Source organism: Penicillium cataractarum (assembly GCF_028827025.1).
Source record: "Penicillium cataractarum strain IBT 29864 chromosome Unknown utg000009l, whole genome shotgun sequence".
NCBI lineage: Eukaryota > Fungi > Ascomycota > Eurotiomycetes > Eurotiales > Aspergillaceae > Penicillium > Penicillium cataractarum.
The window spans coordinates 1,697,506-1,718,470 of record NW_026622745.1 but is presented as its reverse complement, the minus strand read 5'-3'; the positions used below and the strand labels follow the sequence as shown (position 1 = coordinate 1,718,470).

Here is a 20,965-nt window from a genome sequence, read left to right as displayed (position 1 = left end):
ATGAAACACCACGGATGATAATCCTGGGGGCGGGGAAAAAGTCTGGGGCTCCGGCATTCTCCTTCTATATGCGATGCACGTGACTTGAGACTCATGAAGCACCGCCAAGGATAAGGGCAATTATAACTAACAGCCAACTACCAGGATAGTTGAATGATAGAATACCTCGATATTTTCAAGTAGGAGCTGAGTATCAGACGGAGAAATGGAAACAGTCCACAAATTTCTATGATTTTGTCCAGAACTGACCATTAACTCTAGATTCAAAGCCATATTCATCTCCAACCATCGTATGCAATTCACGAAAGCCACCATAGTATTTCTCTCGTCAAAAGATAATTCAAAAATCACGTCACAAAAGTCCAATAGAGTAATCATGACCATGACATGCAAAAAAAAGCCCACTCCAATGTATAAAAAAAATGAAAAGGTAAGAAAGCCAACTAAAAAGATTCTATCACAAAAAAAAGTTTTATGTCATAAATCATAGCCCCCGTCTTTCAATACCATCAACCCCAAATAATTCTACCACGAGATCCGGGAAACAATACCCTTAGGGAACTGGCGCACCAGCACCTTGCGTAGCTCGTCCATAACGAGGATACCAAGGGCCAGACCCAGCGGGATAAACCAATACTGGATGGGAACGGAGGCCGTGCCAAAGAGCGACTGGATGCCGGGAACTTCAGTGACGAAGATGGCAATGACAAGCGAGATCAGCATAGCCAGAGGAAGCCATGGGTTGCGGCGAGCGGGGCGGATAGGATCAGCCTGGAGCAGGGACATGCGCTTGCTGCGGACGGAGAGAATGTTGCCCCATTGCATGATGACCAGTGAGACAAAGTAGACACATTGACCGACGTTGTTGAAGTGAGTGAGCTCGTCTTGCGTGTATCCGTGGAAGCCGTCGGTGTATTTTTCAAAGGCGAAGACCAGATCGGAGAAGGGGATGCCGGCTGCTTTCCACATGTAGAGGAAGAACATGGCATGGGCGCTAAAAGCTTCCATGACACCGACAAAGAGGTATGATTGGCCGTAGATGCGCATGTTGATGAGGTGATCCTTCTTGGGGTCGCGGGGAGGAATGCTGAGGAGGTCGAATTCTTCCTTTTCCATGATCAGGGAGAGGGAGAGGAAGAGATCGGTAAAGACACAGATGATGATCATGAGGAAAGAGCTCAGTGGGGATGGGATACCAAAGAAGACATTCATGAGCACGGGCCAGATCTCGGACCAACTACCGGCGGGGAGCAGGTAGGCAATGACCTTTTGCAAATTCTGGAACACAAGGCGACCCAGACGGATGGCTTCGACGATGGAGTCAAACCGGTCCAGCAAGACGAGGTCGGCAGCTTCAATGGCCACGTCGCTACCACCACCGATGGCAACACCAACATTGGCAGCACGCAGAGCAGGGGCGTCGTTGACACCGTCGCCAGTCACTGCAACATAGTTGCCCTTGGCTTGGAATTCAGACACGATGCGCAACTTTTGTTCCGGGCTGGTACGAGCAAAGACAATCTCGTCATAGCCACACACCGTCGACCATTCATCCTGAGTCAGAGAAGAAAGGCTGGTTCCCTCAAGGAGCAGACTGTGGCGGGAGTGGGAGTTCTTGCCTTCGTCACTAAAGTCGCGCAGGTCGTCAATGGTGTCGGGCTCAGCTGTGCCATCGAAGATACCGATGTCCCGGGCAATTGCAGCAGCAGTCAGACCAAAGTCACCAGTGACCATGAAAAACCGAATACCGGCACGACGGCAAGCAGCAACAGTGCTAGCAGTCTCTGGGCGTGGGGGATCAATGATACCAAAGATGCCAAGCACAGTCAGGTCCTGCACACCAGACTCGATGATCTCATCACTGAACCCGTTGGAGCCAACCTCGTTAACAGGAATATAGCGGCGTTGGCAAATGACAATCACACGTTCAGCACGGCGAGATAGCTTGGCTTGGAAAGAGGAGAACTTCTCACGAGCATCGGTATCGAGGGGACGAACAGCGTTGTGGACAGCAGACCAGTAAGTGGAGCAACGAGGCAGAAGCACATCAGGAGCACCCTTGACGTAGATCAGATAGCCCGGAGAAGTGTTGGCGGGATCGCGGTGCATAGTCAGCATCCACTTGTTCTTCGAGTTGAAGGGAATCTGGTGAAGGCGCTCATATGGCTCCAAATTCCGGGGCGTAGCGGCACCAACATGATCGGCGAGTCGGAGCACTGCTGCATCGGTGGCGTTTCCATTGACGGTGCGCTCATAAGAAGGGAGGTCCATAGTCTCCGAATCGAATGTGGCATCGTTGCAAAGAACCGAGGCACGCAGAACGTTGGCCAGCCCGTGAGACACCTCCAGGCCAGCAGCGAGGTCGTCGATGCTGAATTCCCAATCAACCATACCGAGGGACTTGACGAACATGCGGTTCTGAGTCAAGGTACCAGTCTTGTCCGAGCAGATCACATTGACACAGCCAAGAGTCTCAACGGTGGCCAGGCCCTTGGGCAGGATACTGGTCTGTTTCATACGGCGGGCAACCATCATCAGAGTCAAGGCAACACCGACAGGGACACCTTCGGGGATGAAAGCGACCACACAGCCCATAACATTGTTCAGCATCGCCACCACGCTCATATAAGTAGGGTGGTCCTTGCGGAGCCATCCCACCCAGGTGAACAGAATCATCAGAGCAAGGATAATGGTCAATCCAATGATGATGGTAACGAAGCGAGTAATTTCTTTCTGAATCAAGGTTGGCTTCTGCTTGACGCCGGCAGTCATTTTCGCGATGCGGCCCATAACCGATCGTGCACCAGTAAGGACGACGACACCAGTTGCATTGCCATTGGTCACCAGGGTTCCCATAAGGGCAATATTACGAGTCTCCAGAAAGTTGGCCTCGGTAGCCTCGGTAGCACCGTCAATCTCATCCGACTCGCCGGTGAGAATGGCACGGTCAAAGCGAACGTCACCGGAGGTCTTCAGAAGACGCATATCAGCCGGGACCTTGTTGCCAACGTTGATCTGGATAATGTCGCCAGTCACCAACTCGGTAGCGGGAAGACGAATAAACTTCTCATCACGCATGACGAGAGCTTCGGCGGGAAGAAGATTCAAAATGGAGTTCATCACCCGTTTCGTGGACCAATCCTGGAAGGCTGAGAAAGTAGCTTGGAGAACGATGACGATGATGACCAAGATAGCCATGGCAAGATTGGTAGGCGAGGGTGGGTTGCTGAGAGGCTTCCAGCAGATGAAGAAAATGATCACACCGACCCAAAGGATCGAACAGAAGCCACCAAAAACGTAAAAGAAGAGCTTCTTGAGGTAGTTCTCGCGGTGCTGGGCGATCACGTTCTTTCCATCGCGAGCGAGCCGTGTAGCGGCAGCCGAGCCGCTGAGACCTGTACGAGGGTCGACATTGAACTGTTGACATAGCTGGTCCTGGGTCAAAGTATGGAAGTCGAGGCTTTCGAAGTAGTCCTGGTTTGGCAGCTTTTCCTTGGAGGTCTCCGCCTCGACCTGCTTGGGTGCGTTCTGGGACTCGGAGATCTGGATGGACAGTGTGCGGAATTCGATTGGAATGCCTGCATTGGCTCCGACGGCAGTCTGGCCACTGCTGCGAGTGCTGCGGATAGTATCGCGGCCAGTGGATTGGGTACGGTTGAAGCCGGCGGGTTGGTAGATGGACCGCATGTTTTCAATGGCATTGCTTTCGGCATCGGTGGCGGAGGCATCCTCAAAGGTAATGCGCACGTTGCGCGTCATGCGATCACCATCTTCCCTGGACTGATCACCCTCGGCCTCAACATCAAAGTTGACGTCGGGCTTGCCGTGGGGGGACTTGGACTCCATGGCGATAACTGTCGAAGGTGGATGAATGAGGGGAGGGAGGTGAGGGAAGAAAGGCGATAGGGAGGAGGAGGAAGCTGACAGCTAAACACCCGGACGGGCACAGCAGAGGGGAGTGCAGAAAGGCACAGAGAACAGAGAATAAAAAATTTGATGTTAAGAAATAATAGGAAGCAATTAGGGAGGTTCCCTGCACCCTTATGTAGAGATGCAGGAGTCGACTAGGCTCGATATAGCAGGCCCACGCCGGTGGCTCATGCAAAAAGCAGATGGATGAATTGGGAAGGCGAGACGAGGTGGAGGCAAGATTTGCTTATGGAAAAAGGAAAAAAAAAATAGATACGAGATCAATAAATTCATATGATAATAACAATAAGGCAGAGAAAAAGTCAACCCGGCGTCATGCAAGCGGCGCCACGCGAGAATAGCCACGAGGGGGGGGGCTCGAGATCTCCTATAGTAGCCTAGGGAGATTAAGTCCATTACTACCCACAGTATAGGAATTTCCATATGACTGTTTGGTATTACTACTTGCTACTACTGTAGTTGTGGAATGGGGGCATTGTTTGATACCCACTTGGACTGGGGGGCAGTGAGTTGGTACCTGGGGAATTAGAGAGCTCTCTATAGTGTTTCAGGTACCCCCGAATGAAAGCAGGTTGAACCGTTAACCAAAGTCGTCTTAGCTATCCACGGAAACTCCCAAGAAAATTTCATGAGCCAATAACGAGCGCAGGAGACCGGAGAGAAATCGCGCATGAGCTTGACTGTGCCACGAGCGGGAGATATACCGATGGTACCGTAACTTTGGTAATTTATCTGCCATAGAGCTTTATCGGCCAATTATAATCGTTGTTACTGGCTTACCCTGGCTTATCCGGTTGCCATATGACCATACGTGACATCATCTTGCTTCAGCCCTAATTATACTTGCTTAATGCTTATACTTTAAATGTAAAGAAGTTGAGCTTAAATGCTGTCCCCCTCTTCTTGCCCGCACTGTAACAGTGAAATGTTTTTTTTTCTATCATTATGACAGTAGAGACAGAAAAAAGAACAGAAAATCACGCATGTAATCTCGGTTCGTCATCGCAAGCGTAGTGGTGTCAAGAGTAAATTCCTGGGACGAAGATCGTGGGTGAGCTGCGGGATTTTTCCTAGCCAGCAGAAAAAAACGGTGGCCGTGGCTACTCTGCCGAACTACTCAAAACAGCCAGGCGTAACAGTCTCTCTACCCTTTTTCCCTTTCCCTCTAGGCTCCGTTATTTTCTCCCCTATTATTAATTTTTTGGCCCTTAACTCTTTGTCCTTTCCCGCTAGCTTATGTTTTTTCTGGCTCTGTTCGAGTAGAAAAATCGCTCAAGCCACCAGGTCATCGTAAGAACCACCCCCGATCTTCGTGAGCGGTTTACTCGAGCCAATAGCGGGAGGACTATGGCAGATCCGACTAAGCATTCCCTTTTTTTTCTTTCCTACGCGATGACCGATACTACCACCACATCATTATGATAGATAGTATCTGAGAGTACTCGCTAACCTCGCTAATCGATTTTCTTTGACTAACATGGGACACGCCAAGTCTCTTGTTATGCAAGCGGATACGTCCCTTTTTTTCTCGCAGTTCGACTGTTCTCCAGCTCGTGTTTGATCCAGCGGGAAATCATCGCCTCCACGGATTGGTCTGACCCAAATATCTCTCATATTGTGTCCGTCTCCAGTTCCCTGAATGTCTTTATTTTCCAATAGTTACCAAAATCACTATCTCCCATAGTTCATTCTTGAGGCTGTTTGAGGAATGGGCAAAACCCACCACACCGCTGTGGCTGGATGTATAAAAAGGGCGTCGGTCTCAAAGGGGGCGTGCTGCTATACGTTCGACTGTCCTCCCTATTTTTTGACTTTTGCTTCCTTTTTCCTTCCTTGTACTTAATTGTCCAATCTGACATCCGTTAAACTTTGCTCTTTGCTTCTTCTTTCTCCATCACTCCTCCACACTCCACACTCTCAGACCTCGTATAGTAAGTCCATGAAGGACGGACATCTTCGTGGCCAGGACGCCTGGACAGCCGTCGCTGTGCATCGACCCAATCTGGCTCCTTCGACGGCGCATCACCATTACCTCACGCGGCCTAAATGGTCGAATGCCTCGCCAGAACCCACCGTGAACGATGCATACCACAGCGCAAAGCGCGGCTTGCCCGTGTTTAGAAACGAGCACCGACCTAGCTTAGCATCAGTCTCAACGGCTGAAGAGCCATTGTTGAGGTCATCAACCACAAATTCCATCATCTCGACATCCCTGCCAACCCCTTCCTCAGAACCCCAGCGCCCATTCACAGACAGATATGGCCGCTGTCTGGAAATCCTGCACTACGGCTCCAACAGCACCGTCCGCCTCCACCAAACCAAAATGACCACTTACGGCATCAAATCAAAACAGCTCTACGCCATCAAAGTCTACCGCTACAACAATAACATCGTCGACTCCCCCAATGCCCTCGCTCGCGCATCTACCTGCCCGATACAGTCCATCGGCAATCTCCACCCACACCACCCAAATATCCTCGCCATAACAGACCTCCTCTACAACGAACGCGGCGAACTCTGTCTGGTAATGCCCTTCTGCGCCGGCGGCGACCTCCACGAACTCGTCTCCCGCTCAGGACCCCTCGCCACACCCGAAGCAGACTGCATAATCGCACAGGTCCTGCGAGCTCTATCCTTCCTGCACGAGCACGGCACCGCCCACCGCGATATCAGACTCGAAACGGTCCTCCTCACACAACACGGCGCCGTGAAACTTGCCGGCTTTGGTGACGGGCATATCAGGCGTATCTGGAACGAATGTGCCATCGCCCCGGCCCAGAATGACGGCGAAGACGAAAGTGACACTGCGCATTCCCCACCCCATTCCACGCGCTCCTGGTCCTTCTCTTTACCATGGATCCTGGCCCCGTTTGGTCATCCCAGTCCTGCTAAGGGGAATACGGGGGATACGGCGAATTCTACTGCTTCTTTCCCCGGTATGAGTTTGCCGTATATCCCGCCAGAGGGGTTTGCGTATCGGCCTCGTCATCGGTCGTCGTGGAGAGATACTATCGAGTGTGAGGAGGATGAGCATGATGACGAGGAGGAGATTCGTGATCCTCGGCCGGCGGATGTTTGGGCTACGGCGATTATCTATTTGGCGCTTATCACTGGTCGGTTGCTTTGGAGGAGTGCCAGGCCCCGGAGGGAGGATGCAAGGTATTTGGAGTACTTGCATTGTCGACTTGGGGAAGATGGGTATCCGCCTATTGAGGCGTTGGGAGAGGTGGGTTTATACCGTTTTTGTTTTTGCTTTTTTTCGCTTTCCTTGCTCTTTTCTTTTTTGGTCTGGGGTTGCAACTTTGATTGTACCTAAGCCTTGACATGACATATACAAGATATCCCGGGATGATGGCTAACGAATGGACTATACAGAGACGCCGCAATGCCATCTATGCAATGCTACACCCCAACTCGCGCAAACGCATTACCACGAAAGATATGCTACGGTCAGAATGGTTGCAGAGCGTATCGATTTGCGAAGCCGGGGAGAAGGGATATTGACAGGTTGACTACCAAGTCTCAGGCTATCGAGCCTAGCACCTTTTAATGAAATCATGAAATACGCATGTATGGAGTACCAAATTGGGATATTTTGGGTAATCAAGACGCTTTAGAAATGGTCAAATTAATCGTTCGCGCAGCGCTCACTAGTTTGGCTAATGCACATGGGTATAGGAGCTATGACCCCCAAGGCTCTTTCGAGTAGTTACACCGGTAGAAGATAGAGTGCCATGCTTGCGCTGTTAGAGCTCGGCTCGGCAACCCGGTCAAGCTTCATCGGCCCGGCTTCGCATTTATACTTTCGTAGCTAGAAGCCCGAAGGAGGCCTGAGCGGTCGTAGGGCTGGTGCTGATCTAGCGCTACGGGCACGTCGATTGGATAAGGTAAATTGTTATTGCAGGGATAAGAATTATTAACACTGCAAGGGCCTACTTTGGGGATTTCTCGTGATCTGCTGGGGATTGATTAGAAGTGGGATTGGTATGTATTGGCTGGGAGCCTTAGAAAGTGGGTCTCACTAGACCGTGACCTAGATCTGGTTGCACACGTTGATGCAAGTTCCCCAAGGAAAGAGCTGATGGCTGTGAGGTTGTAGAGAAGTGAAGCGTACCAAGTGGACATTGAAATTTTTGAAAACTATCAAGTCATCATCGAGTAAAATCTCATCATAACAGGTCTAATGCACTAGGTTAGTATACCTACTTATCAAGCATAAGAGCAGTTATTTCCGTAGGAACGAATCAGTATCAAGAGCAACTTTCATTTCCGCTTCATGAATCAGATGGCATATCCAGATTAGTTTCAGCTTGGAGAGTGTCTCATGCATCATCAATAGAAATTGAGCAACTATCGCGGGCGAATCACATCGGGCAGGGCCACTTTTCAGGGCCCAGATAGTCGCAGAGGCCAGAGATATAGCCCAAATTGCAAACTTTTGGAGGATTCCCATACATAGCACTTCAGGGTTTACGTTTTAATCCAAATATTTGACACTCATTCTTATTTATAGTGTCTACCTCGGGCATCGCGGGTAGAATCCACAGCCCTAGTCAGGTCCAAAAATGTAAGATGCAGATGTAATATATGACAAAAAAATGTACATGGCTCAAAGCACTCAAACTCCACCTACAGCTTAGCCTTCAGAGCCTCGCTCACAGGAGTAACCTCAACCATCATCTTGCCTGTGTTCACGCCCTTGTACAAATCAACCAGAGCCTGGGGCGCACCCTCGATACCACCGGGCACGATATGCTCCTTGCGCTTGAGCTTACCCTGCGACAACCAGGAAGCCAGCTCCTGCTGTGCAGACGCGTACTTCTTCGCATAGTCGAAGACAATGAAGCCCTTCATAGTCACACGTTGGGACTAAAACACGGAATTAGCAAATAGTCTTCCCACCACGAATCATCATCACCCCCAAAATATGCAGGTCACTCACAATAACAGTCATAAAGCTGGTCGGACCCTGCGGCTTCGCAGAGTTATACTGACTGATAGCACCACAAATGACAAAGCGCGAATCCCGCGCCGCCCTGGCCAAACAAGCATCCAAAATCTCACCACCAGTATTATCAAAGAAGACATCGATATACTCGGGCGTCGCCTCCTTCAACTGCTTCCGCCAATCGGCATCCTTGTAATCAATCGCCGCATCGAATCCCAACTCCTTCACCAAAAAGTCACACTTCTCCCGACTCCCCGCCAACCCAACAACCCTCTTCGCCCCCTTGATCTTGGCAATCTGTCCCGCAACCATTCCAGTCGCGCCCGCCGCACCGGAAACAACCACCGTCTCACCCTCGCGCGGCTTTCCAACCTCCAGCATACCAAAGTACGCTGTCAACCCGGTCATGCCGAGCACGCTCATGGCATCCGTGGGCCGGCCACCGGGTGGCAGAACCACCTTCTCGACTTCCTTGGCGCCTAGCACGGCGTACTCTTGCCAGCCGGAGTATCCGACGACCCAGTCGCCAGCGCGGAATTTGGAGGAGAGGTCGCTGCCGACGGTGATGATCTGGCCGATGCTTTGGCCGCGCATGACGGCGCCGATTTCGACGGGGGCGATGTAGGAGCGTTTAGCGGTTAGCCATTGGCGCATGGCAGGGTCGAGGGAGAGGTAGTGCGTGCGCACGAGGAGTTTGTCGGCGGGGACATTGGTGGGTTTGGGGACGGTTTTGACGCTGAAGGTTCCCGTGTTGAGGGAGGGGTCGATGGCCGGGTTTGGCGCGGTAGTGTAGATGATTTGTTTGTAGGACATTGTGGAGATATTCAGAGACTGTAAGAGGATGGAAGGAAGGTGGGAATAAGGAGGAGAAGTTGGGGGATGGGGGAGGATTAAAACATGGAGAATATATGAGGAGGAGAAAAGTTACGGGGAAACGCGATCGGAGCAACCCCAGATTAGGAAAACTGCTCCACTGGATGAAGAAAGGGACCTCGGCCCATTGTATACCTTCTAGCCGGGAGGATTAAGATTATTCAACATGCTTGGCATGTAGAGATGCAACATTAAGACAAAGTATCGATGATTCAACAGTTCGAATGAGTAGGTTTCAAAGGAATCGTCGTCGGTAGCTAGTCTCCATCGTCATGAGTCAACCCTGACGTCATGTCCAAAATATAAGCTACAAGCTTCCTATCGCAGATATACTTCACCTTCAGCACAACTATAACTGCACATTTTCCACCACCACTTTCCCCAAAACAATCCATAGTACAATGGTCGCCCCTGGTAGAGCCGGTGGTTCACAGGGTTCCTCCACCGGAGCCCCCGGTATCCCAGTGCCCATGCAAGATACCCGATCACACTACGATCCCGCCACGACCGGGTACAATCCTGCCACGGGCGCCTCATACTCGAAGCCATCGGCAGGCAAGCCACGCGAAGAGACTTACAATCAGAATGCGCCGTCGAACAGTTATGATCGCACGGCAGGACAAGACGATCGCATCCAGTATGCGCCGAGTACGGTGCAGCGGGCTGAGATGGAAGAGGCCGCTGCGACGTCCAAGATGGATAGAGCGTCGGAGTCACGGGCGACGAGGGCGAGTGAGGATCTTGGGCGGAAGGTGAAGGGGGTCGGGGCGAGTGTTCATGTAAGATTTTGATGGCTGTGATGTGTGATCATGATGCTGGAGCTGTATAGGGTGCTAACGGTATATACTTGTGGGTATGATAGGGAGCTGGAGAGTCAATTAGAGGAGCTCTGAATGCCGCTGTTGATCGGGCATTTGGATCTGATGAGAGTGCCGAGCGCAACGAAGAAATTGCACGTCGAGGCGAGGGGGAGATTCGGACTGGCGAGTTTTCGCAGGGCGAACCCCGGATTCGCTAAATGAATGGCGTGGTATGATGTACGATAGTGTCTATACTGTTAGACTATAATAGTGTACATCAGTGGATCTAGTTAGGCATGAACATAGAGTGATTTTACCTACTTCAGCAATTTCTCTGTATGATGACGACGCGGCCCCGATCGGAATAAGGAGCAGCGCTACGATTGGGTGGGGCGTATAGTTTCCTATAGTTTAGTTCCATTTTACGATTGGTCTTGCATAAGAATTACCCCGTCGGGAATCATGAATTCGAAGCTTGTTTAGTAGTCTTCTAATCTCATCATCATCACTGTCGGTACATAGACCCCAATCTGGAAACCTGAAAAACGACAAGAACTCAACAACAAACCACTGAAATTGTGTCATGATTGTGTCGAATCGCCGATCCCTCGTTGAACCAATAACGAACTACTTGCCAATCATCGATCTCCCGGCCCCATTCCACCTCGTCAAATGCTTGAATTCCTGTCTTACCAAGACAACCACCTTCTTAATTTAGTGCTTATACTTTTAGTGCTTAGTCTGCTAAATAGAAAAACATACACCTCAAATATACGTATCCAATTCCCACCAGGGCTAGCCAATTCCCACGTGTTTGGAGACAGAGTTTTTGCCTTCGGCTCGCCCGGAGAAGGCTGTGCTGGTGGAAACTAGTGGACCCCCCAATTGCGGCGTGCAAAATGGTTCTTTATAATCTGCGGGTTACCCAGCTTATGCCAAGTGACAGTTCCGTTTCTCTCCTACATGACTCGATAAGTCCCTTGTACAGATTGTATAGAATTGTTACGGATTTGCATCACGGGTAGCCGAGCTTGCTCTCTCCCCGTTCTCCATTTGCATAGTCGCCATTTCGCAACGGGGGCTCTGATTGACTATCTTTTTTGCATCATCATCATCATACTTGCACATGCTCCGAGTCCGGTTTTTCGATACTTGAATTGGACGAATTTTGCGCGCCCGCGGCCTAATAACCCCCAGTCAAGCGGTGCTCATGAACTCCTCGCAATGGCTTCAATTCCTCCCGCCGACGAGTCCAATCTGCTAGCTCCCGCCTCCGAAGGCGCGGAGACGAGTACGAGTGAAAGTACTGTCACCCAGCGTCCCATTCAACCGCCGCAAAAACCACAAGAATCATGGTCGTCCGAATCATCCGCCAATGCGATTGCATCCGACTCGCCCTCCAATTATTCCTCCTTTTCCAGCTCCGATAGCGACGAGCCTCTCCCCGGCGCTGCCAATGAGGTAGACGAAGATGATGCTGCCGATGTGGTCGGGGTGAGTATCGGCCGCGAGCAAAGTCGCATGAAAGCCCGCGCCACACCCGCCGAAGAGAAAAACAGAGTTTTGGAACAACAAGGCGGATATTTCACCAACATCCCCGACGAGCTCGGCGAGGATGGCTTGTTCGTCTCGGAGCTGACGGCTGAGCCTGAATCGGTGGAGCCCGAGGCGACCGGCGCTGAACATGCCCAACAGCCAACGCGCAGCAATAAACTGACGCATCCTGTCCCGTTGGTGGAGCGCCACGCGCCGCGAGGTCCCCACAGAGATCATTCCGCGCCATCGTCAGCTCTCGTGCGTGACTCGAAGGATTCCAGTGCATCGGGTTCGCGAAGCAGCTTTACCCGATCGTTGCTGAAAACTTCGCTGCCTCGTCGCCCGCGTGCTTGGTCCGGTGAATTGAAGAAATTCTTGCCCGATTTGACCTCGTTGACCAAACGACCCTCGTTGTCGTTCCGCTCTGTAAATGCGCATAACCGTGCCCGCAGCCAGACGGTAGCAACCTCGTGCAAACAGAGCCTACAGAATTCCAGAGCGTCGTCATTGGATCGACGCCAACGAGAGGTTTCCCCGGCTGCCAATGCTATCTCCAATGATGAAGATTTGGGAGACGATGCGCAGCCGATTTCAGAGCTGCGGACGCTGGATGGGAGCTCCGCCGTGAAGCATTCATTCTCGAGACGGCCGAGTGCCGCGATGTCTGGACGCCCGCCTAGTTTGCGCAGATCATCCTCCGATCAGTCGCTCTACTTGCGAGCGTCCTCGACGGCATCGTCTTTGGAACAACGGCCTCGGTACGAGAATGTGCATTCACAGGTTAATAGCCGGTTCAAGGCTATCAAGGATAGCTTGCAAGATTCGAGCAGTCGTCTGCTCAGTATGCCCTCTCTCCATTTGCAGGACATTCGTACGGATTGGGTCCCTCGCCCGTTCCCCTCTGTAACGAATATAACGGCAGATCGAGGGATTGACGGATCTGCTCATCGGTCGGCGACGCCTCCACCACCTCCACGATATAATACTCAGTCCACTCATCCTATATTGGAGGAGGCAATGTCCGAATTGACAGGCGATGTCGTGATTCTTGGTGGATACCGTGGCTCAATCCTGCGTTCTGCGAAGCCTCCTCATCGACAACTCTGGGTGCCGATGAAGGTGGGATTGAATCTGCGAAAGGTCGATCTCGAGGTCGGTTTAACCCGGGAGGACGAGGAGCGTATGGAGGAGACCATCATACCCTCTGGCGTGCTCTCTCACGTTGGGCCCGTCGATGTCTGTCGACGACTGATGAAACGCCTGCGTAAATGTGACAATGCCGTGCGTGGTGACCTTCGTGTTTGGGACTATGGCTATGACTGGCGACTGAGCCCCGATCTGCTCTCGCAACAACTCATCACTTTCCTCGAGGGCCTGCCATGCAACCGGCCAGCGCCGGATGGTCAACCCCAAAATCCCCGTCGAGGCGCGACAGTCATCGCCCACAGTCTCGGCGGTCTCATCACTCGACATGCCGTGAACAAACGCCCGGATCTCTTCGCTGGTGTCGTATACGCAGGCGTACCGCAGCACTGCGTCAACATTCTCGGTCCCCTCCGCAACGGCGACGACGTGCTGCTCAGTTCCCGCGTATTGACCGCGCAAGTCAACTTCACTTTCCGCACCAGCTTTGCACTCCTCCCCGAGAACGGCCATTGCTTCATCGACAAGCAGACCAAAGAGGAATACCGCGTCGACTTCTTCAACGCGGACAACTGGGACGAGTACCATCTCTCCCCATGCATCAACCCTGCTCTACCAGCCACGCCAGTAAACACCCGCTTCAAGGACTTTGCACTCATCCCCAAGCGCTTCTCCATGGGCCCACGGGACGAAGCCATCGATCTCCCCACCAACGATCCACTCGACTCTCCCGATCCCAACTCCCCAATCACCACCGACGACGACCACCAAACCACCCGCAACACCCGTCGCACCGTCCCCATCCACGCCAACACCATGCCCAACCCAACCCAAATCACCGCCACAACCACAGAAAATGTAAACGACACCCTCCTCCCAGGCGGCGTCGACAACCTCGTCGGTCCAGGCACAACACCACGCAGCAGCGCCGCCACAACCCAAGCCACGAATCCCAGCACAATCCCCCGCGCCGCCGCAATGGCCTATCTGCAGCGCACCCTCGCCGAAATCAAACACTTCAAATCAGAACTCTCCTTCGAACCAACCCACCAAGCCGAGAATCGCTACCCACCCGCCGCAGTGCTATACGGAAAGAGCGTCCCCACGCTGTACGGTGCGCGGGTCTCGTCCCGCGAGGCGATTAAGCACCAGGATGCGTATGATGATCTTGCGTTTGCGGCGGGTGATGGCGTTTGTCTTGCGACGGCTGCGATGTTGCCGGCGGGCTATCGGGTTATTAAGAATGGGCTTGTGAAGAGTGAGAGGGGGCATGTTGGGTTGTTGGGGGATTTGGAGGGGGTTGGGCACTGTTTGAGGGCTGTTATTAGGGGGAGGAAGGAGGGTGTTGGGTTGGGGAGTTTGCAGAAATGAGACTTCTGCGAGGGATGCGAGATATATTTGACGTAGCTTGTTTCTTGTTTCTTGTTTTGGGGTTGGCATTTTGCAGCGAAGGGCTTTTGGTTTTGTTTTGTTTTGGATGATACCACCGCTTATGCGCTATGATTTATGTACAGAGTTGGGGTGGCGATTTGTATCTTTTGGAAAGACTTGTTTTGTTTTACTGTACAATTATCATCTTGTTATCTACCTTGAGACATATATAGAGAAGAAGGAGATATAGAGCCTAACAAACATAAGACGTTCACGTCCTTTTTTCCTTTTCAAACTCGCTATATGACCCAATGCTCTATATACGTAATCTGTCAAGAAAGATTTTTTGATAGCCCAAAGAAAGAACCGAAAAGCAAAGGCAAAAAGTAAACGGAACGAAAACAAAGTGTATAGAATCATCAGGCAAGCATTTCAGAATACGAAAAGCCGCAACCAGTCATGAAGAAGAAACAAACAAATCCGGCTATTTCAGAGCAAACCCCAGACAACAAAAGACAAGACCGCGACGAACTATCGCCTAATCCGTACGCGAGTTGGCAATGTTCAGAACCAAGATGTCCGTCGCGCCGACCTTGATCAGCTCATCCATGACAGTCGCCACACGCTTCTTCTCCACCATCGAGCTAACAGCCACCCAGCCCTCCTCCTCGAGAGCAGTGATGGTAGGCGCGCGCTTGCCGGGAGTAATCTTAGAGGCAATGGCGAGCTCGGAGCGGGGGATGTTGTACTGGCAGAGCACGAACTTTTGGGCGGTAATGACACCGCGGATACGGGAGGTGATCAGGTTGAGGAGGTCGTTGTTGGAGTCGCGGGACTTGACGAGCACCGCGTTGCTCTCAACGACAGTGTCGATGGCCTTGAGGCCGGCAGCCTTCATGGTCTCGCCGGATTCTGTGGGACAAACATGTTAGCAATGCGAACAGCAGGGGGATAAGAGTAGCTAGACGCTCTATATACGTACCGACAAGATCCACAATACCGTCTGCGACACCTAAAGCGCAAGCAGCCTCGACACTGCCGCCGACATACTTGATCTTAGTCTGGAGCTTGGAGCCAGGCGCCGCACCCTCGAGCTTAGAGAAGAAAGCCTCGGACAGCGCGGTGAAGCTAGTCACGACATTACGGCCGATCAACTGCTTGGCCTCGGTGATGTCGCCCTTCTGGGGAACCTGCACCTGCAGCTTGCAGCCACCGAAGCCGAGGTCGAGGATCTCCTCGACGCCAGAGGTCTCGCCAGCGGGGAGGGTAGAGTCGTGCTCGGCGACCTGGTCGCGGCCGGTGATACCAAGATCGACACGGCCCTCGCCCACGAAGGTGGGGATGTCGGCAGCGGGCAGGAAGATGAGCGCGATGGGCAGGTTCTTGACCAGCGCGATGTCGAGACGGGTCTCGCGGCGGAATTGGATGTCGCAGCCGGCGAGGAGGTCAAGGGTGGCTTGTTGCAGGCGGCCCTCTGTGTAGAGAATGCGGTGTTAGTTTGCGATGGTTTCTTTTTCTTTGGCATTGGGATTCGCTTGTAGTAATTGACTTTATGCCTAGCATGTAGCGATGGCTTTTGCGCGCATGGCTAATGAGTCATGACGAGCTGGATATAGATGAGGGGGGCACTTGCTCTTGGGGACGGCGAAGAGGAGTCTTCCTTCCAAGCTATAGTGGGAATTGAATGTTAGTGGGTAGTTTTCAAGGGTCTTTCTTGTTATGTGACTCACTGGTTGACGAGATCCATTGTGATAAGAGTGTTGCGGCGCGGGGCTCCGGGATCGGACAGAGGTTAAGGAGAGGTTGTGAAGGCCAACGAGGATGAGTTGGACAAAGAGATTAATTCAATTGCAAGAGACTGGTAATATGACTTGAGGCAATTGAAGCTGAGAATGCAATGGAGATTAGAAGAGGAAGTGGAATGGAGAGCGCAGACCGGAGCTCTTTGCGGCAGAAATTGGAGGGGCAACTCCGGCAGTGCTCCGGTGGATTGACGCTGGGCGGGGACTGGGCTGCGGACCAGGGAACTGGCAGAGGAGAGTAAAGCAGGACGGTACACTCGAGCACGTGGAGAGAATGAAGATAGTCAATGAATGTAGAATCAATTTGTTCAGACTATAGACTCGACCGTTAATTATGACTCATTCTATTATTGAACTTGCAGTAGCCCAAAAAAAAGTCTCCAAATTATTTCCAAGAATATAGGGTAATGTTTATGCCTGAATCTTAGGGTGTCGAGGTAGATCTCGCTGACTCATCACTACATTGTCTGCCTGACGGCTCAGGTGTCAGCAGCCCTGAGCCCTCTCGCGTAATTTGGAACCCACACAAGGCAAAATCATCTTCACATCCACCTCTTCCTCCAAGTCCACCCAAATCTCCCTCCAACCTCGTCGTCCGAGCTCAACGCCCTCCACCCACCTTCAAGATGGATTCCAGCAAGCAGCCCGTCAAGCTCGCCAAGGTGACCCGTGTCCTCGGCCGCACCGGTACGTGCCTACCCTGAGAACAAGAAAAGATGTTCAATTTCCGCTCCGCTCCGCACAAATTCGAGATCCACGGGGGTTCACTCGTTGCGCCCCCGATCGCCGGAAATACGAGATATTATCGAAACTTGCGCAATGAAAAGTCGAATGAGTACTAATATGTGGTTTTTTTTGGTCTTCAGGCTCCCGTGGTGGTGTCACCCAGGTCCGCGTCGAGTTCATGGATGACCCGTCCCGTTCCATCATCCGTAACGTCAAGGGCCCAGGTATGCGATTCCGAATTTATTCTACGTTTCCCGAATGCCGAAGAAGAAGAAAAGAACCCATGGGGAGGATCATAGAGGAGGGGAAACGCTGGTTGAAATATTGAAGATCCCAACGCCAACCATATGGGGGACTTTTTCTTCTTCTTCGGCAGCCCTCCATGCACGAATCGCACGAAACATCAATCATCAATCGCTAACCTATCTTCTTTTCCGCACCAATAGTCAAGGTTGACGACATCCTCTGCCTGCTCGAGTCCGAGCGTGAGGCCCGCCGTCTCCGTTAAAATCCCCAAAAACGACAATTCACTCGCGCCATGTCTTTCATCTCTCTTCGTCTCTCGCATATCCCTCTCGTCCGGTTTTCTATGATCGCTCTTCGGCCAAAACTGTGTCCCCACTTTTCTTTCTTGACGTACCTCTGAACTCCCCCCGACTCCTTCAACCTCAAACCGCCGCGCCGCCCATTTTCATTCCCCTCCTTTCTCGACCTCTGGATGCCGTGTTCTCTACGTCTTTTTGATGATCGAGTTTTGAAGGTGGAGAAATTCTGGGTGGAATGGAGCTTTTTTTTTCTTGGGTGACTCTGGTTGTGTATTATTCTATTTTCTGTTTTGAATAATTGAATCTACCGATCAGTTTTCCCCCCGAAAAAGAAGTCCCTGGAAGTCGATCATGGTCTCCCCGAACGGGAGAGAGAGATGGAGAGAAATGAGCAGATTAAAAATCAAAAAAAACCCCTGTTTATATGAGAAATGAAATGAGGTTGCGCGATTGGCTGGTGGATTTTGTGGGAAGGTCTGGTCTGGTTTGGTCTCTGGTGTTTTACTACATTCACACGTCCTATTGGCGTGCTTGCATGGGCTCAATGCGACAAACGAGGTTGTGATGTGCATTTCCTTTTCTTCCAAAAATTCTGTATTGGCAGATTGCCAAACGGTATTAGACAAGGACGCCAGAAGATCTGCGAATCTGACCGACAAAAAGAACAATGGGAATCAAGAAAAAAAAGATTGAAACTTCCGGTTCTATCGTGTCGAGAGCGACTACAGGTGACTCGTAGTGGCATCTATTTGATTGTAGACTGCGGGGTAGCATTGTAGCATTCGAGAAGTACATTAGGTAGCTCTCTTCTGGGATAGTAAGCAGGATATATTGAACATGTGATTATTATGAACTCTTATAACCCCTCCAATAACTATGCTTGTCTACTTCCTGAGTTTACCAAATAAGGATTTAGGGCTAAGTTACTAAGGAACCTTATTCAGACATGGCCTTGATGTTTACTTAACTAAAAGCCCTTACAAGGCACCCAAAGTCCCTGACAATCGTCAGAATCTACAACTATCAGGATCTCTACAGTCAGTCGACACAGGGATATATTGTTGAGAAGTCAATTGTCTAGTAGATGGTGAATATCAATAGAAAAGGAGAATCTTAGATGTCCTTCCAAGCATAAACCTTCTATTAACAATTCTTCTCTCAGGGTCCATTCCATACTCTTATAATCACTTAGTATAAAAACGACTCCAGTATTAACAAGGGACTTAGGCAGCATTTCTAGAGGCACGCCATCAGTATATAGAAGTACTCAATGGGTAGGTCAGTCTCTACGGCTCAGGCGACGAAATCCACATAATCCTTTCAAGAAATCGATGTATATTATTAGGAGCTTCAATTGTAGAACTCTAAATATACTACTTGGTCCTTTTTATAGTCTTGAATAGCCTCTCCCATGCGTATCCGTGCTCGCCATCCAACAGCTTGCAACCTAGCTCATGCCATGGACTAGATTCCACATCTGATGTCCATTTATATAGCAGATATCCGGTCTTCTGAAATGTGTAATAAGCGTGCATGGCGTAGGCAATGGCATATGTAGAGTGTCCACTGTGAGACCGGTACCTGAATAGCTAGAATTGAAAATACTGTATCATGTTTATATTTAAGTCCCTATCTCGATGCTCCTATTATACAATGATACTAATCATCTGTGAAGTCTGGTGGTTCGTGCTAGGCACCGCCCCTGCACTATCAATTCAGCAAAATGATACAGCCTTGGTCAGAAGTATACGGTTTCGAGGTTAAAACGGCGTAGATTGTATATCTAGGCCGTCAAAGAAACAAATCCAAACGGGAGACTTGAACAGTTATGTTTCTCAATCAAACTTCCGACGAATCCTAGGCAAAGGCAGCGTCACCTGGTTCTTGTGCTTTCCGTGTGAACCTGAAGTTTCCGCACCGTTGCCTACAACGATGTCATCGTCACATTCACTTTCTCTCAGAGTCCGCCAGAATCTGTGACTTCCCCCGGTGACCTTTATAAACAGCCTCCCATCCTCTCTTCGTCCCTTTTTTTCCCCTCCACCTTTCCCCCTCCAACGTCCCTTCTCTCCCGTCACCCCAACCTCACTTACCTCGCACCCTACACTTGGCGCACCACAGCATGAGTTCATCCGGCCAACCCCCAGAGTGCCCTCAGGCACAGCCTTCTGATACGGTGAGTTACCTTCCTGTCTCTGAAAAGGATTTCGAATAGAAACTTGAGAGAAAGAGATCTGGCTTGGCTTTTCCACGGCCTTCTCAAAAAGGGAATCGACGTGGGCAGGCAACTTGCCATGTCCATGTCTATGCTTCAAGTATTGAAGCTAGATCTACTTGCTTTCTCAAGTTACTGGCCTCTCTTATATGATCAACGCTAGCCTATGTTCTCATGATGAAGGAAATATCCAACTCCACCCCCTCCTCCTTCCATTCCGCCGCTCAGCGGGTTTTCGCCCTCCCTGAGCTTATGTCCAAGATCCTGGAGTACTTCGCGGGCAAACAGCGACTCTCCAGCCCGGGCAATCCCCTCGGGTTCACCGACCTGCAGTCCCTCCAGTACTGCAGTCTGGTCAACAAATACTGGCACATGCACGCCATGCGCCTGTTCTGGGGGAACCCAACCCCAGCCAAGGGCATTCCCTTGCACTTGCATGGATACCTGATTGACGAGGGTCCCTTCGACACCTCGCTCGTCCAGCGGTTTGTCGTGGTCAAGGCGGACCGGCGCCAGTTCTACGCGGATCTGGTGCTGGAGGCAAACCTGATGGTTGTCCGCCCTCGAGATCAGCCGTGGGCAGATCGACTCTTCCGGGGGTTGACTTTCCCCAAGCTGCACAAGCTGGTGATCTATCTAGATCAGAGTGAGGCGCTAGTCTCGATCCCGGTTATCAAAGCGCCCAATCTCTCCAGGATCGAGGTCAAGTTGTGCAGGTTCCGTACTGGTCAATCGAACCAGTACGTCATGTGCGGACCGTCTACGAGGCCCCCACAGCGTCAAGTGATGGCACAGCTTGCGGGGATCATTAAGGTTTGTGTTCTCTGTTTAAGTTGAGGATTTGAGAGTACCGTTGCTAACCTTGCTGTTGCTTGTGTTAGGACCGCTACCCGGGAATACGACGGGTCGTCTTCGAGGACGGAATCGAGATCAGCAGGACTGTGTTAGAGAAGTTCAGGAAGAAGATGAGGGGCACATGGGTGTCCCTCTCAAATCACCCCGCTTGGTGAGGGTAATTAAGAATGAGAGATCATTCTGTTTGCGAGGTCAATATAAGACCTTGCAATCTCACAGAA

General features: G+C 51.2%; 8 protein-coding genes across 8 annotated transcripts; 5 read left to right on the top strand and 3 right to left on the bottom strand.

Annotated features, from left to right (window-relative positions):
- Positions 1-525: 525 nt before the first annotated feature.
- Positions 526-3,846, bottom strand: N7496_011225 (cation-translocating P-type ATPase; the record flags this gene model as incomplete). Its single annotated transcript, XM_056704138.1, has 1 exon — positions 526-3,846. The coding sequence occupies one exon, from the start codon at positions 3,844-3,846 to the stop codon at positions 526-528; it is 3,321 nt and encodes a 1,106-aa protein (XP_056550098.1).
- Positions 3,847-5,869: 2,023 nt separating this feature from the next.
- On the top strand, positions 5,870-7,434 carry N7496_011224 (uncharacterized protein; the record flags this gene model as incomplete). The annotated part of the gene is made up of 2 exons (XM_056704137.1): positions 5,870-7,156; positions 7,306-7,434. The coding sequence occupies 2 exons, from the start codon at positions 5,870-5,872 to the stop codon at positions 7,432-7,434; spliced, it is 1,416 nt and encodes a 471-aa protein (XP_056550097.1).
- A 1,125-nt stretch (positions 7,435-8,559) lies between these two features.
- Positions 8,560-9,691, bottom strand: N7496_011223 (NADP-dependent oxidoreductase; the record flags this gene model as incomplete). Its single annotated transcript, XM_056704136.1, has 2 exons — positions 8,560-8,799; positions 8,873-9,691. 2 exons carry the CDS (start codon positions 9,689-9,691, stop codon positions 8,560-8,562), a joined length of 1,059 nt encoding a protein of 352 aa, XP_056550096.1.
- Positions 9,692-9,975: 284 nt separating this feature from the next.
- On the top strand, positions 9,976-10,769 carry dprC (the record flags this gene model as incomplete). The annotated part of the gene is made up of 3 exons (XM_056704135.1): positions 9,976-9,979; positions 10,079-10,530; positions 10,614-10,769. 3 exons carry the CDS (start codon positions 9,976-9,978, stop codon positions 10,767-10,769), a joined length of 612 nt encoding a protein of 203 aa, XP_056550095.1.
- A 1,006-nt stretch (positions 10,770-11,775) lies between these two features.
- Positions 11,776-14,601, top strand: N7496_011221 (uncharacterized protein; the record flags this gene model as incomplete). Its single annotated transcript, XM_056704134.1, has 1 exon — positions 11,776-14,601. One exon carries the CDS (start codon positions 11,776-11,778, stop codon positions 14,599-14,601), a length of 2,826 nt encoding a protein of 941 aa, XP_056550094.1.
- Positions 14,602-15,139: 538 nt separating this feature from the next.
- On the bottom strand, positions 15,140-16,348 carry N7496_011220 (ATP phosphoribosyltransferase; the record flags this gene model as incomplete). Its single annotated transcript, XM_056704133.1, has 4 exons — positions 15,140-15,513; positions 15,584-16,075; positions 16,235-16,269; positions 16,332-16,348. 4 exons carry the CDS (start codon positions 16,346-16,348, stop codon positions 15,140-15,142), a joined length of 918 nt encoding a protein of 305 aa, XP_056550093.1.
- Positions 16,349-16,831: 483 nt separating this feature from the next.
- Positions 16,832-17,643, top strand: N7496_011219 (40S ribosomal eS28 domain-containing protein; the record flags this gene model as incomplete). The annotated part of the gene is made up of 3 exons (XM_056704132.1): positions 16,832-17,090; positions 17,270-17,353; positions 17,576-17,643. Coding segments are annotated over 3 exons (405 nt in total), but the record flags the coding sequence as incomplete, so codon positions are not given.
- Positions 17,644-20,066: 2,423 nt separating this feature from the next.
- Positions 20,067-20,899, top strand: N7496_011218 (uncharacterized protein; the record flags this gene model as incomplete). Its single annotated transcript, XM_056704131.1, has 2 exons — positions 20,067-20,702; positions 20,771-20,899. The coding sequence occupies 2 exons, from the start codon at positions 20,067-20,069 to the stop codon at positions 20,897-20,899; spliced, it is 765 nt and encodes a 254-aa protein (XP_056550091.1).
- Between the last annotated feature and the right edge of the window lie 66 nt (positions 20,900-20,965).